General features: G+C 45.3%; 1 protein-coding gene across 2 annotated transcripts; it reads left to right on the top strand.

Annotated features, from left to right (window-relative positions):
• Positions 1-1,495: 1,495 nt before the first annotated feature.
• DNAJC28 (DnaJ heat shock protein family (Hsp40) member C28) lies at positions 1,496-5,342 on the top strand. Of its 2 annotated transcripts, XM_032354038.1 has the most exons (3): positions 1,496-1,586; positions 1,913-2,097; positions 2,982-5,342. In XM_032354038.1, the coding sequence occupies exon 3, from the start codon at positions 3,000-3,002 to the stop codon at positions 4,158-4,160; it is 1,161 nt and encodes a 386-aa protein (XP_032209929.1). In that variant the 5' UTR covers positions 1,496-1,586; positions 1,913-2,097; positions 2,982-2,999; the 3' UTR covers positions 4,161-5,342. The 2 variants fall into 2 exon arrangements, with proteins under 2 accessions (XP_032209929.1, XP_032209926.1); XM_032354035.1 differs by lacking the exon at positions 1,496-1,586 and having other exon boundaries at positions 1,782-2,097.
• Positions 5,343-16,362: the final 11,020 nt, after the last annotated feature.

The raw sequence follows: 16,362 nt of genomic DNA, 5'->3' as shown, positions 1-16,362 counted from the left end.
TGGGGGACCTGGCTGGCTCAGTCGGTGGAGCCCAAGATTCCTGATCTCAGGGTTATGAGTTCAAGCCCTACGCTGGATGTAGTGATTATCTAAAAAAAAAAATCTTAAAAAGAAAAAAAAGGGGGGGCACCTGGGTGTCTCAGTCGGTAAAGCACTGGCCTTCTGCTCAGGTCATGATCCCATAATCCCCGGAGATCAAGATCTGCATCGGGCCCTTTGTTCAGTGGGTAGCCTGCTTCTCCGTCTCCTTCGATCTGCTGCTCTGCCTACTTGTGCTGTCAAATAAATAAATGTTTAAAAAAAAAAAAAGGCACATATATAGAGGGAAAGAATGGTAAAGCAAATGTGGCAACTCTTGGTAGGTGAACCAATACAATACCCAGAAGCTGGCTACCTTCATATTTCTTATACATGAGAGAAGTAATTCCCCCAATCAGTTAGCTGGTTTGCATTTTGCAGCTGCAAGTGTTCCTACTGGATTAAGCAGCCAACTCCAATTCGCTTTCTACAAGTACACAATCATGCTATAAAACTGACACTTTTTGAGAGAAACTGACTGACAGTTCTAGTAACTTACAAAAGGCACTTAACTATAGTGCTAAAGTGCAAACATCAAAATGAGATTTATGATGAGTGCTTTCAAAACGCAAAGTGCTATAAATATACGAGTAGTTTTTAAAGCTGTGTTTATGCATTCTTTTCCACTTTAATGCTGTGTTTAAGATGCTGGCCAGAAAAGTTAGCTCTGTAGAAACACTACTTTGCTTCACACAGAACTCTACAGTTGTTTGCTTATAAGGAAATCCCTCTGCATCCGTATTTGTCTTTCTCTGTGCAACTACATAGGAGGTAGCAACTTCTTGTTACATTGTCTCATTCAGAAGCTTAGAAAGGCCAGTACCTATTTCTGGCTCCTTTTAGGAAATACCGTCATAATAGAATACATTGCTTAATGCGCCAGGCATTTTGCAAAGTGGCTTACATATCTTGTGCAACTCTCACAAAAATTCAGTGCGTTTTATGCAATTATTATTTCATCGTACGTAAAATGAGGAAAATACATTTACAGGGCTGTTGTAAGGATTAAAAGAGATTATACATGAAGCACTTAGCACAGCAGCTGACAAAAAGTGCTAAATATACACTTACCATTTATTGGTACCCTTATTTTACTGGTAAACAGACACAGAGAGAAAAGCAGTTTTCTGCCTTTCTCTGTTTTTTCTTTTTTAAAAAATCATCTCCCCGTTCAGGAGGGGGAAACAGGAAATCCCCTTGACAGTGGCTGAGCTCAAAAGCCAGGAGACCCCTGTTTTGATCTGGATCTCGACTGTCCTCAACCCCTACCTACCAACGCCTGGCTAGGCGAGCTGCCCAGTAAGTACTTGCTGAATTAACGAAGACCAGGTTTCTCGCCCGGGTCAGCGAGACGCTTCTGGGTGGGGCAGAACGTTCAGGTCTGCGCTCGCGCCCCATCTGCAGACCCGGAAGAGGCTGTTTAGACCTGTTCGGGCAAACGACCTTGTCGACCCTTCCCAAAAGCACGTTACCGAGGGCCGTCGCCCCCGAACCACAGCGACTTCAAGGTTGCCAACCTACACTCACCACACCCTGCAATGGAGGATGCCCACCCCGGTTCCGGCCCCCGCCACACTTCGGCCCCGCCCCCCTCCTCCTGGGAAGGCGTAGGCGTAGGCACCTGGCGAAGGCCGCCGCGTGCCTCACTTCCCCCCGAACTACATCTCCCACAATCCCCATCGGCCGGACCCCCCCCGCCCCCGCCCCCGCTGCTGGTGGGAGTGGGGGCGGGTTGGAGCCTTCCGAGCCCTCCCGCCTGTGTCCCCCAGGGTAGAGTTCATTTTAGGAGAGATTCCTGGGTTCCCTGTTAAAGTAGGACCTCTGTCCCGATTAGGTCCGACTCTGTCCTCTGTACCCACTGTGGTCCCCTCACGGTAAGACGACAGATGGTCTAGTCCAGCGGAGACACTCCCCCTGCGCAGGGAGACCCGCGGAGAGCGAAGGGCAAGACCGCGCACGCATGCGCAGAGGCGCAGCTTGGGGGCGGGAGCCGCTAAGCCCCTTCCCAAGGCTGTGAAGGTGAGTAGGGGGCGGAGCGGGGCGTGTCCCTCGGGACTGAGCACTGCCGGGTCTTGGCCACCCGGGGCTCAGCCTCCACCATCCAAACTATAAAGCCCTTGACCCCAACTGTCCAGAAACTTGGGGTCCCCAGGAGCTCGGTTCTAGCGTTTGTACGTCAAAATCCCACTTCTGATTAAACCACTTCTGGCATTAATTGCCATTATCTAGTTGTAAGTTCTCTTCTTCTAGACCATGAGTTTTAAGAAATAACAGCTAACGTGTCTGGAGGGCCCAGATTTCATCTCGGTTTTCTAGCATGTAGCAAACATCTCCTTGGTAAGGTAGGGAGCTTTGGGACACTTGATTTCTATTCAGTTTAGTGTCAGGCTACGTACATACTTGCTCCCGTTCTCTGTTTCATGTGTGTAAGTTTCATGAGAAGACCCCTCGAAATGATGAAGACAGTTTTACACTAAAGATGCAGTGGCCGTGATGAAGTTGATAATTTGCTGGGGATACAGAGAATTACGCAAAACCTTATTGTGCCCTAACCCTAACCATTTTCCTTACACTTTGCTCTGTGACTGAGTTATGTTGCTTTATCTTGGGGGCCGACATTTTCTCTTAAAATGGGAAGACTGGATGAGATCTCTAAAAACCTGCCAGCTCTGAAATTCTGTGGTTGCTTAGTGAGGAGTAGAATCCAGATTATATCACAATATGTTAATACTAAGCATCATCAGCTTCAATTTCTCTGCTAACATATGTGAAATATAGCTATAAACATTTGGCAGCAGCATTAGAAAAATACTGCCCCTTATCGTACCTGTAATTTCCTTATTGCTGAAAATAGGAGATTGCTGATAATACAACTTCCTTCACTATTTGTTGTCCGTTTGTAGACTATCACTGGGAAGATTATGAACATGACGTATGTGACAATGGCTCAAATCTTAAGGTCTCATCTGATAAATGTTCCAGTGATATCTAATAGACAGAAAATGCTCCCGTATCTTGGTGTCATTAGACACAGAGCAGTGTCAACTCATATATCCAAAAAGAAGATGCGAGAATATTATAGGCTGCTAAATCTGGATGAAGGTTGCTCTGCGGATGATGTCAGGGAATCTTTTCATAAGCTTGCCAAGCAATACCATCCGGACAGTGGCTCTGATGCTGCGGATTCGGCAACATTTGTAAGGATCGAAGAAGCTTATCGGAAGGTGCTTTCCCACGTGCTAGAACAAACAAATGCCCGACAGAATAAAGTTGAAGAAGCAGAGGAAGAAGAAGACAAATTCAAATACAAAACACCCCAACACCGGCATTATTTAAGTTTTGAAGGTATTGGTTTTGGAACTCCGAGTCAACGAGAGAAGCAGTATAGGCAGTTTCGAGCTGACCGTGCAACTGAGCAAGTCATGGAGTATCAGAAGCAGAAGCTACAAAGCCAGTATTTCGTGGACAGTTTAATTGTTAAAGATGTGAGGCAGAGTAAAGAACAAAAGATAACTCAGGCTATAGAGCGTTTAGTAGAGGATCTCATTCAGGAGTCAATGGCCAAAGGAGACTTTGATAACCTCAGTGGGAAGGGAAAACCTCTAAAAAAATTTTCTGGCTGTTCATATATTGATCCCATGACTCACAACCTGAACAGAATACTGATAGATAATGGATATCAACCAGAATGGATCCTAATGCAAAAGGAAATAAAGGATACCATTGATCAACTCAGAGAGGCGATCTTAGCATCCAGGAAAAAACTTGGGAATCCCATGACACCAACTGAACAGAAACAGTGGACCCAAGTTTGTGAGCAGTTTCAAGAAAACATCAGAAAACTAAACAAGCGAATTAATGATTTTAATTTGATTGTTCCCCTCCTGACCTGGCAAAAAGTCCATTTTGATGCACAGAAAGAAATTGCCAGAGCCCAGGAAGTATATGAGACCCTTGTAAGAGCAGAAGAAGTCACAAATAAAAACCCAAACAACATTGATCGGGGAGAAAGGGAGAAAACACCTGAAGTCAAGACAGGTTTTTTTAACTGGATGAATGTGTGGAAATTTATTAAAACATGACCACTTAAATATTCACAGTACTGCCTCAAACCATTTTCGGTTGTACTGATGTCACACTTAGAAGCTGAGATATACTGTGGTAACACAAGTGATGAGAACTCTGAATCTCTGTACTTTTTTCAAAACTAATCACATCTCCAGGGATGCGTGAGGGAGAAAGCTGTAAGAAACCGAGCCTGAGACATGTTCGACCAGCTTTGCTCTGAGGACGTTGCAGGAAAAGAAGGGAACTTCTAGGAAAACAAACCCATTCTGGAGTATAGATGTCAGTCATGGGTGAAATGAATTAGGACAAGGACTCAGAAGGGGAGTCATATAAAGGGCATTCCAGAAAGTCTTGGTGCAGTTTTCAGCTCTAATAACTCAAAAGACAGTTGGCTGTTGCCATCTTCAAACATAGCTACTGCAGCAAACAACTTTAACAAGCAAGCCTTAAAAAGTATTATCAGAAGTCACAAAACTAAGGAATGGACTGTAGGCAAGCAAACTTTCAAATGATGAATGTTTTTTTGCAAGCTTGCTACATACATATCCCTGAGTTATTAAAGCTTACAATTGTTCTAAGACTTTCAGGACATTCTTTATGCGGGTGGAAATGTTATGATCAGGAAATTAGCCTAATGGATTTATTGCACTCTTCTTTTTTTTATAAACCGTCTTTGTGGATACTGAATCAAAACAAAACAAAACAAAACAAAAAACCACGAAATACCCGAGTTGTACTTTTTCTTGCCTAACTTCATTATGTTAGCTGTACAAATCCATCAGCCAAGCTTGTTGATATAGCTGTTCTAGAAGTAGATTCTAGTGGCCACTTTTAAAGAGTTTGGGTATATTTTCTGCATCTTTGGAGGTAAAAAAAAAAAAAAAAAACTCCTTGGGCTCAGTGGAAACTTGAGGTTTCATTTCTGGCTTCATCGCTAAGTCTACCTGAAGCCTTTCTGTGTCATGTTACAGATTCCCCAGGGGCTTTTTCCATATGAAAATCTCGGTGTAGGGATCCAATTTCTGGTCTAAGGAACTCTTTCATGAATGAAAAGGTGTCTGAATTTTGCTCCAGTTTGCACTTTTGGCAAATGACTAGAGATTGACATTCGTGAGATTGTTGTGTTCCATCCACTTTCAAAAAAATCTGACTTTTTAAAGTTTGTGTAATTACGTTAGCCACAGAGTTGGGCTACTAGAAGAACACCAAGTGTTCAAAGGGAGATCTGTTTCCTTATTGAACTCCAAGTGCGGGCTTATGGATGTGGTTCAAAAGGGGTACTTGCCACTCTGATTTTGAAAGAACAAATTATTTTGTAAAGTGCGTGATGGTTCAGTAAAACTGCATCTTCCGAGGAAATGTCAGAGCCTTCTGCTTAGGTGATGGGGTAATTAATTGGTATTACATGTGATTATTTTACTGAATGAGTTATGTGCCTTCTCCAATGATGTTATTACTCTAAACAGAATTGTGACCAGTAGGAAATGTAGCTACATAATAAGAAGTATAGTTATAAAACATTTTAAAAGACTAGGATTCTGTGAATCTTGTTAAGAATGGGAATTAGAGGGCACCTGAGTGGCTCAGTGGGTTAAAGCCTCTGCCTTAGGCTCAGGTCATGATCCCAGGGTCCTGGGATCGAGCCCCGCATCGGGCTTTCTGCTCAGCAGGGAACCTGCTTCCTCCTCTCTCTCTGCTTGCCTCTCTGCCTGCTTATGATCTGTCAAATAAATAAATAAAATCTTAAAAAAAAAAAAAAAGAATGGGAATTAGATGCATGACGCCAAGTTGCATTGCGGCAACATAATACAAAGGAAACCATTTTGGGGCGCCTGAGTGGTTCAGTCGTTGGGCATCTGCTTTTGGCACAGGTCATGATCCCAAGTTCCTGGGATCGGGCCCCGCGTTGGGCTTTCTGCTTGGTGGGGAGCCCGCTTCTCCCTCTCCCTCTGCCTGCCGCTCCCCCTGCTTGTGCTCTCTCTCCCCCAGTAAAATAAATGTCTATTAAAAACAAACAAAGGAAACCATTTTCAATATTGGGTGACAGAAAGGTAAAGTTATCAGAAAGCACTAGTAAATCCTGAATTTCAGCACACCACGCCTTATGTTTGTAAATGTTGTCTGTATTAATAAGGTTAATAAAGTTCATTTTAATGGTTATCCAATGGTCTCTTGTTATATAAATAACCACTAAGAATAATAACCGTATTTTTGACTGACCACCTGAATAAATGCTTTTTATCTTTTTGATTGATGATATAAAAGCTGTAAACAGATTTTCTTGTGAAGAAGGCAAATTCACTCAGTGAAAAAACATTCACTAATTTAAGGAACTAAGTTTCAGGCCAGAGAAAAGATTTTGGCCGGTTGGTCAGTGTTTCTTGAATTGTGATCTGATGCTTCCTTTTCCTCTGAGGCAGACTTGACCTTTTACTGTCAGTGTTTCACCTTCTAACTTGGCCACTTTTTCAGATGTAGTGGTAATGTCTGAACAACTCCTGAACAGCCTTGCATCAAACACTGCCTGATTCCTAACCTTGAATTCCAGGGCTCCTTTCTTCAGACTCTAGGACCAGGACCCTGGCCCAACATCCTGAGCATACAGCCTCAAATCCCAGTGACTTTTGGCTCCCAGCCATGTGAAATGGTTTATGCCCTTGTTTTGTGTACCTGAGGCCGGTTTGGTACCTGAGGGCTCTTAATTTTCTAGAACAGTTGCAGTACTATTCCTTTTCTTCATGGAGCCACCTGGACAGAGCTCTGCACTTGGCATTGGGGTGCCTCACAGAGATGGGAGTCATCTGTGACCTTGGCTGTACAATCAGGGCCTGCTGCTTCCTGATGCCCTTCCCTGCTGCTAGCTGCCTGGGACCACCATCACTGGGACCCAGCGACCATTTGAGACCTCCTCGGTACTTCTCAGGCACCCCTCACGCTGGTTTGCTGTTCCTAGAAGGGTTGCGTTTCCTCTTCAACGATGTTCTGTTCATTCAGCGTATATTTGTCGAAGTCCTGAAAGGGAAGCCACCATTCCACCATCCGGATGATCAGAAATCACTGAGGGGGGACATATGGACCCCTCAGCCCCAAATGTAACCCCCAGTTACTCATTTTCCTCACTCTTACTGCTGCCACCACCACCCTGGTTCCAGGCAGGGGACACTGACCTCCCACTCCTCCCCTGGCCTTCAGGCAGACCCACAAATGTGGCATAATACTTCTTGCCCAGCTGAGACCAGACTGCCCCATCAAACTACAGCTTCCTTCAAGGCTTGGGATGACATAGGCAAGGGGAAAGCAGTCCTGGGGCAGAAGAGCCTGGCCTGTGGCCCTCCTCTGTTCATCTCTGAGCCCAGTCCTCAACCTGCTGTAGGGGCAGAACCCACCGTTCTCCCGCCTCTGAGAGAACCCTCGGGTGCCCTCAGCATGCCTCCACTCCCCCAAGTCTAGATTTAGGAAACTAAGAACTACGGAATTTTCTTTCCTGCCGAGACCAGTTTCAGAGGTCTGGCTTCCTCTTTGAGGACCCACAGCTTCCCTAGATGACTAATGTATGTCACTGTCCCCCAGCCCCGCTACCTCTGGTCCTACCTGAGAATCTCAACAGGACAGATTTATCAAATAAGTTTAACATTGTTATAAGAGAGACCTACTCCAAATAAAATCTTTTAAGCAAAAGGGGGCGCCTGGATGGTTCAGGTCATGATCTCAGGGTCCTGGGATCCAACCCGTGTTGGGTTCTGGGTTCAGAGGGGAGTCTGTTTGTCCCTCTCCTTCTGCTGCTCATGCTGTCTGTCTTTCTCTCAAGTAAATAAATAAAAACCAAAAAAAAAAAAAAAAAAAGAGAGAGAGAGAGAGACATACTCAACAGTTGTGGCGCGGGTCCTTCCTGGTGTACTCTGAGAACCTTCTAGCAAGGAGTGTATGGTCCAGTGTTGACTCAGCTTTATAATTTACAGCTGGACCTCTCTGCTTTCATCTCTGTGGGTGAACCTGGGTCCATAGCATTGTCCCCTCCACCTAGCTACAGTTTACACCATGAACTGCCCAGCTGAGCCCCAAAGCTTCTCAGTGAGATTTGCTTAAAGATGAACTTGACGGCTGCTCTACTTTTGGCTGCCTCTCCTCTTCCGAGGGACCTGTATTGATGGTGGTAGATGTCATTCGTCTAGTGGGGATGTGGTTCCTAACACAGGAAGCCTGATCTTCGAAGCTGCTCTTCACAGGAAAGAAGAGCCCTCCTTTCCTTAAACATGCCCCCGAATGGTCCCGTGACCCTGGCTCTGGCAAGACCTGTCCTTGGGGGACAGGGATCAGAATGAAGCATGGAAAGAACGAGGCTGGGTCTCTGGAGAAGCCCCACTCAGCTGCGGCAGGAAGGCGGTGGCTCCCAGGTGCATAAAGTGGCATTAAGGTCACCTGCAGGGGTGGCCAAGTCCCCGACTTAGCAGCAGCTTCAGTCTTCTCCTCCCTAGGTCAGTTCTTCTGTGTCGTTTCAGGCACTGCTCCTAACAACCTCCAGCCACTTTCCCGCCCTCCTACAAGGGCCCGAGTCCTGTAACAAAACCCTTTTCTGCTTAATCCTGCTGGGAGGGGAGGGGCTGCCATTTGCAGCTAAGCACTGTGACATCCAGATGGGATGAATCTGGTGGCTTGGGGACACCTGGCAACAATACACTAGGTTGTGGAGTGGGGGAGTGGGGGACTGGGGCGGGGGCGTGGACTCTCACTAAACTCTCAGCTCTGCCATTTGGTAGGTATGAGATCTGGGCAAAATACCAAACCTCGATGACTTACGGATTACTCAGGGGTAAACGCTCAAAATGGTGACTTAGTGTGAGGATTCATTGAGATATTCTCTGTGAAGAACCCAGCTGGTGACTGCCATGGGGTGGGCACTGCACTCTAAGAATTAAATGACGCACGTTGTTGTGCTAATAAAATAATAAAGAGAAGGTTTTTAAATTTTTTTTTTATTTTTATGGTTTGTTTAAAAATTGTCCCATAGGGTCACCTGGGTGGCTCAGTGGGTTGAACGTCTAACTCTGGATTTCGGCTCAGGTCATGATCTCATGGGTTATGGGATTGAGTCCTGCAACAGGGCTCTAAGAGAATTTGAGAATTTCTCTCTCTCCCTCTCCTTCTGCCCCTACCCCTGTGTTCTTCCTCCTCTCCTCTCTCTCTCAAATAAATTAATAAAATCTCTTAAAAAGTGTTCCATAGCTCTTCTGGAGGGAATATTGATTTCAAAGCTGATCTTGCTAGTCGATTTCCTGAACTCACTGAAATTGTTCTCCGACGTGCCTTCAGCTAGCAGGAGGCATTAAATGAAAGTGTAGAAGCCAGCCAAGAAAGACCACATATCGTACTTTTCCATTTATATGAAAGGTCCAGGATAGGCAAATCTCTAGAGACAGAAAGTAGAGCAGCGGTTGGCTAGGGCTGTGGTGTTTGAGAGGAAATGGGGAGTGACTGCTAATGTTTATGGGTTTCTTTTGGATGTGATAAAAGTGTTCTAAAATTGATGGTGATAGCGCTCCTGGGTGGCTCAGTGGGTTGGGCCTCTGCTTTGGCTCAGGTCGTGATCCCAGGGTCCTGGGATTGAGCCCCACATTGGGTTTTCTGCTCAGCGGGGAGCCTGCTTCCCCCTCTCTCTCTGCCTGCCTCTCTGCCTACTTGTGATCTCTCTGTCAAATAAATTAAAAAAAAAAAAAAGAAATCTTTAAACTTGATGGTGGTAATGGTGGCACAACTCTGTGAACGTATTAAGAACCCCCAGACTGTGCATTTTATTTTATTTTTTTTAAAGATTTTATTTATTTATTTGACAGAGAGAAATTACAAGTAGGCAGAGAGGCAGGCAGAGAGAGAGAAGAGGAAGCAGGCTCGCTGCTGAGCAGAGAGCCTGATGCGGAACTCGATCCCAGGACCCTGAGATCATGACCTGAGCCGAATGCAGAGGCTTAACCCACTGAGCCACCCAGGCACCCCAGACTGTGCATTTTATTTTATTTTATTTTATTTATTTATTTATTTTTTTAAAGATTTTATTTATTTATCAGAGAGAGAGAGGGAGAGAGCGAGCACAGGCAGACAGAATGGCAGGCAGAGGCAGAGGGAGAAGCAGGCTCCCTGCTGAGCAAGGAGCCCGATGTGGGACTCGATCCCAGGACGCTGGGATCATGACCTGAGCCGAAGGCAGCTGCTTAACCAACTGAGCCACCCAGGTGTCCCCAGACTGTGCATTTTAAATGAGTGAATTTTATAGTATGTGAAAGCTGTTTTTTTATTTTAAGATTTTATTTATTTATTTGACAGAGATCACAAGTAGGCAAGAGGAAGGCAGAGAGAGAGGGGGAAGCATGCTCCCTGCTGAGCAGAGAACCCGATGCGGGGCTTGATCCCAGGACCCTGAGATCATGACCTGAGCTGAAGGCAGAGGCTTTTTAACCCACTGAGCCACCCAGGCGCCCCCAGCTGTGTTGTTCTGTTGTTCTTACAACACATAGCTACTCTTACCAAACTGAGTGATGGCCTTACATAAACAGGAATCCACAAAGTGGAGAAAATAGACAAAAGCAAACACATTTGGTAAAAAATGACTGAAAGAACATGGTATTTAATTATATAAAATTAAAAAAAGGATTTTATTTATTTGACAGAGAGGCAGAGAGAGCATGAGTGGGGTGAGGGGCAGAGACAGATGGAGTGGGAGAAGCAGACTCCTTGTTGAGCATGGAGCCCCCCTGGGGGCTTGGTCCCAGGACCCTGGGATAATGATTTGAACAGAAGGCAGACGCTTAATCGACTGAGCGATGCAGGTGCTACACGTACAAAAACTTTCTATTCTAAAACTCAACATGGTTAAGCAGTAGGCACCCCAAAGTTCTTTATTTTGAAAAAATCTATTTTGAAAATTCACGTGTATATAGTAAGAGATTCAATCGATGCAAAAGGATAGACCATGAACGAATGAGCTCCCCACCGCTGCGCAGACCCAGACCTCCCAACCCTAATTCCCAGATCTAACCACCATCAACAACTTCTTGCACATGTATACTAGTTTTTTTTTTTTTTTAAATAAATGACTACAAAATTAGTGGCTTAAAGAACTCAAATTTATTGTCTTACAGTTCTGGAGGTCAGAAATCCAAAGTGGATCTTCCTGGTAGAAAATCAAGGTGGTGGTGAGGCTTCACTCCTTCCAGAGACTCTAGGGGAGAATCGGATTCCTTGCCTTTGCCAGCTTCTAGAGGCTTCTTGGTTTGTGGCCCCTTCCTCTATCTTCAAAGCCAGTGACAGCAGGGGAGTCCTCCCTGCTGTCAGGGACCCTCCTGCCTCCCTCTTCCACTTACAGGTTTACCTTGGTCCCACCTAGATCATCCAGCATAATCTCCCTGGTCTTTTTTTTTCTAAGATTTTATTTATTTATTTGACAAAGAGCAGGAGAGAGAGCAAGAGAGGGTACAAACAGGGGAAGCAGCAGAGGGAGAAGGAGAAGCAGACTCCCTGCCGACCAGGGAGCCCAATGTGGGGCTTGATCCCAGGACCCAGGACTCCAGGATCATGACCTGAGCCGAAGACAGATGCTTAACCAACTGAGCCACCCACGCACCCCATATTCTCCCTGTTTTAAGGTCAGTCAAATAGCAACCTTAATTAATTTCCTTTTGTTAAGTAACATAACATATTCAGAGTTTCTGCGAATTTAGGACATATTGGGGGGAACCATGATCACACCACCACAATAGCCTTCCAAAAGTTTAGGTATATTATTTACATGCACACACTGTCTCTCCATATCTCTCTCAAAAATACACAAATGTGAACATGCTCTGTGTTCTTATCTTTTGCTTCACTAGTCTATAAATAGATCTTCAAGGTCTTTCCAAATAAACACATCCAGCTCTATTATCTGTTAAGACTGCCTGAGATGGTTGTATGCTCTCATGGAAATAAGGACTAATTGATACCGAGCAGATGAAATAAGTAGTAGTGCAAGGTTATGCAGAGAGAGACACTGAGGCATAGAGACAGGAGACGCAAGCTGAAGCGATCATGAGTCCGGAGTGAGATAGGGCGTGATAGCGCATCACAAGCTATGAGGTACAGAGAAGCTGACAATAGCTTATTCTTGTTGGATGCTTTCCTTGCACTAATGAATCTTCACAAAAATCCTATGACATCGGTACTATTTTAAACTCTTTTTAAGAGCTGAGGAAATGAATGAGGCGCAGAGAGGTTTAGCAACTTGCCTTGGGTCACACAGCTAGAAATTGTCAAGGGTTGGGATTTGAACCTGGATTGTCTGTGGTTTCTCTGCTTCCAGATCCCTCTTTTTTTTTTTTTTTTTTTTAAAGATTTTATTTATTTATTTGACAGACAGAGATCACAAACAGGCAGAGAGGCAGGCAGAAAGAGAGGAGGAATCAGGCTTCCGCCGAGCAGAGAGCCCGATGCGGGGCTTGATCCCAGGGCCCTGGGATCATGACCTGAGCTGAAGGCAGAGGCTTTAACCCACTGAGCTACCCAGGCGCCCCCAGATCCCTCTTTCTTAAAAAGATTTATTTATTTGTTTATCTGTTTGTCAGAGAGAGAGTGCACACACACAAGCAGGAGGAGGGGCAGGCAGAGGGAGAAACAGGCTGAGCAAGGAGCCTGACTTGGGACTCAATCCCAGGACCTCAATGCAGGACTCGATCCCAGGATCTCGATCATGACCTCAGCCAGAGGCAAATGCTTAACTGACTGAGCACCCAGGTGTATAGCACTCAGATCTCTACTCATACCCACACCCTGTGCTCTGCTGTTGGCAGAGAGGTTGCTGGAGCAGATCACATTAGCGACAGCTTCAGCAATGAAGACTCAAGACACTGAGTTCCTGGGGCTGTCTTGAATTCAGGACTTTTTTTTTTTTTTTAAAGATTTTATTTATTTATTTGACAGAGAGAAATCACAAGTAGATGGAGAGGCAGGCAGAGAGAGAGAAAGGGAAGCAGGCTCTCCGCTGAGCAGAGAGCCCGATGCGGGACTCGATCCCAGGACTCTGAGATCACGACCCGAGCCGAAGGCAGTGGCCTAACCCACTGAGCCACCCAGGCGCCCCGAATTCAGGACGTTTTATCGTTGGACTGTCACTCTTGTCCTTTACCTCCCTTAAGGATCCTGCCTCCCTGACTGCCCCTCATACCTTTAGCAAGGGGCAGTGGGACACAGTGGTAAGGGACTGGGGCTTGGGAGCTCGGGAGACCGGAAGTCAGATCCACATTTTGCCACTCACTAGCTCTGTGACCTCGAGTTTCTTGAGTTTCTGTCTCCTCATTAGTCCAAAGAATATACAGTTGACCCTTGAACAGCAGGGGTTCAACTCCGTGAGACCACTTACCTGCAGGACTGTAAGTGTATTTTCTCTTCCTTATGATATTTTTATAAAAGATTTTATTTAATTATTTGACGGAGAGAGAGAGGGCACTAGCAGGGGGGCAGGGGAGAAAGAAGCAGGCTCTCCCTTGTCTGCCGCAAGGCTCCATCCCAGGACCCTGGGATCATGACCCAAGCCCAAGGCAGAAGCTTAACCGACTGAGCCACCGAGGCGCCCCTTCCTTATGATTTTCTTTATTGTGAGAATACAGTCTATAGTACGTATAACACACGATGTATGTGTTAATTGATTATGTTACCGGTAAGACTTCGGATCAACAGTAGGCTATGAGCAGTGAGGTTTTTGGGGAGTCAAAAGTTTTGCAGGAATGTTTGACGGGTGAGGGGTTGGCGCTCCTAACCTCGGCTTTGTCCAAGGGTCAACTGTAATCAGACCTAACTTGTGGGGATAGCTGTAATCCTTAGCGATGATGAATATGAAATGCTGAGTGCAAGGTGAAGTCCTTACTGGGAACTCAGTGGTTTTCAGTGGAGGCATTACTGCCCAAAGAGGACATTTTGGAAAGTTGCGGAGGGTTCTTCAGACAAGAAAACGGTTGGAGGGACACTACTGAAGAAATACCATTTTGCCCATTTGGACCAGTACGTTTTGCTGGCTGTCACAAGTCCATGCAATCCTAATCGTGAAATATTTCAGGGGCCCCTGTCAGTTAAGTGTCTGCCTTCGGCTCAGCTCATGATCCCGGGGTCCCGGGATTGAGCCCCACGTCCGGCTCCCTGCTCAGAGGGGAGCCTGCTTCCTCCTCCCTCTGCCTCTCCCCCTGTTTGTGCTCTCTCTCGTTATCTCTGTCACTATCTCTCTCTCTCTCTCTCTCAAGTAAATAAATAAAATATTGAGGGAGACGCCTGGGTGGCTCAGTTGGTTAAGCGGCTGCCTTCGGCTCAGGTCATGATCCCAGTATCCTAGGATCGAGTCCCACAACAGGCTCGCTAAGCAAGGAGCCTGCTTCTCCCTCTGCCTCTCCTACCACTCTGCCTGCCACTCTGTCTGCCTGTGCTCACTCTCTCTCTGACAAATAAATAAATAAAATCTTAAAAAAAATAAAAATAAAAAAAATTTTTTAAATGAAAAAAAAAAAATCCAAACATCATGTCGAGCCACATTTAGGAGGGCGGAGCCAGGGACGCTGAGTGTCTGCAGGGCAGGTAACCAGAAAGACACATTGTTCTGTGTCTTGGCCACCATCCAAATATCTCACCGCATATTCATGTGGATGAAAAAAAATCTGTTTATAGTAATCTAAACTTGGAACAGAATCATATTTTACATAGAGACACAACACACATCGGGGCATGATGTAAAATACACTATTTTTTTTTCACAAATGCAAATACTGTAAAAATTGTACTTATTTTGGGGGGAATTTTACCAAGAGTTGGACCCCATTTCAGAACATCATTAGTGATGGAACCATGGCTGATGGCATTGAATTGGCAGTACTATATGCCTATTGCTGTTTGCTTTTAGTGTTGAATGCAAATATATCCCAGAGGAGATTGGATTTTAATTAAGTGCCAATTATTACCACATTAGTGGGTCTTCTAGTCAGGATCCAAGATGACCCTCAAAGATCCCCACTTTCTTTTCTTTCCTTTTGTTTTTTAAGATTTATTTATTTATCAGAGAGCTAGCGCACAAGCCGGAAGGGTAGAAGGAGAGGGAGAGAGAGCATCCCAAGGTGGCTTGATCTCACAACTCTGAGATCATGACCTGAGCTGAAACCAAGAGTCAGTCACTCAATTGACTGTGCCATCTCCTTTAAGATTTCGTTTTTAAATAATCTCTGCACCCAACGTGGGGCTTGAACTCACAACCCTGAGATCAAGAGTTGCATGCTCCCCCGACTAAGCCTGCCGGGCACGCCAAAGTTTTCCACTTTCTGATGTTAACATTTTTGTGTAGTGCCCTCCGGTAACATATCAGATTCCATCTATGTGACCAATAGAGTCTAAGAGAAGGGACAGCATGTCACTTCTGAGGCTGGAAGCTTCCTGACTCTCACTTTCTGCTAGATCGCTCACTCTGGGTGAAGCCAGTTGACATGACTTGATGCAGCCTCGTGGAGAGGCACGTATGTCCAGGAACTGAGGTCCCCAGCCAACAGCCAGATGAACAAGTGTTACCGGAAGCAGAGTAGATCCTCTGTCAAGACTTCAGGGATCTGGAGCCCCCACTGACGGCTGAACTCTAAGCTCATGGGGACTCCTGAGCCGGAACAACTTGGCTAAGCTACTTCCAGATTCTCGATCCTTAGACATTATGTAAAATAATAAATAAATGTTTGATTTAAGTCACTAAGTTTGAGAATAATTTGCCACGTAGCAATAGACAATAACGTAGACATACACGAAACCCTGTAGTCTCACTAATTTCATTAATAAGCATTGTTTCAAAAATAATTTCATACTACTCTTCTTGTACAAAGGAAGTCAATCTATATTGCCAAAAATTACAGGTTGAAATGACCATATGAATCTGGGGGACACCACCTGTTCTGCTTCTGCCTTATCGTATTCTGTCTCTAGCAGTCTTCTTTTCTTATCTTTTTTTTTTTTTTGAAGGTTTTATTTATTTATTTGACAGAGAGAGACACAGCAAGAGAGGGAACACAAACAGGGGAAGTTGGAGAGGGAGAAGCAGGCTTCCCACTGAGGGGAGAGCCCAATACGGGCTCAATCCCAGGTCTCTGGGATCATGACCTGAGCCAAACGCAGGCACTTAACGACTGAGCCACCCAGGTGTCCCAGCAGTGTCTGAGGCTTCGTGCACAACTT

The sequence above is a fragment of the Mustela erminea genome, chromosome 1, assembly GCF_009829155.1.
Source record: "Mustela erminea isolate mMusErm1 chromosome 1, mMusErm1.Pri, whole genome shotgun sequence".
In the NCBI taxonomy this organism is placed as follows: domain Eukaryota; kingdom Metazoa; phylum Chordata; class Mammalia; order Carnivora; family Mustelidae; genus Mustela; species Mustela erminea.
The sequence above is the reverse complement of the archived record's forward strand: the minus strand, read 5'-3'. Positions and strand labels throughout refer to the sequence as shown.

Bases quoted from the DNA above. Each gene is read 5' to 3' on its own strand.
- DNAJC28 (XM_032354038.1), top strand. From the start codon at position 3,000: ATGAACATGACGTATGTGACAATGGCTCAAATCTTAAGGTCTCATCTG.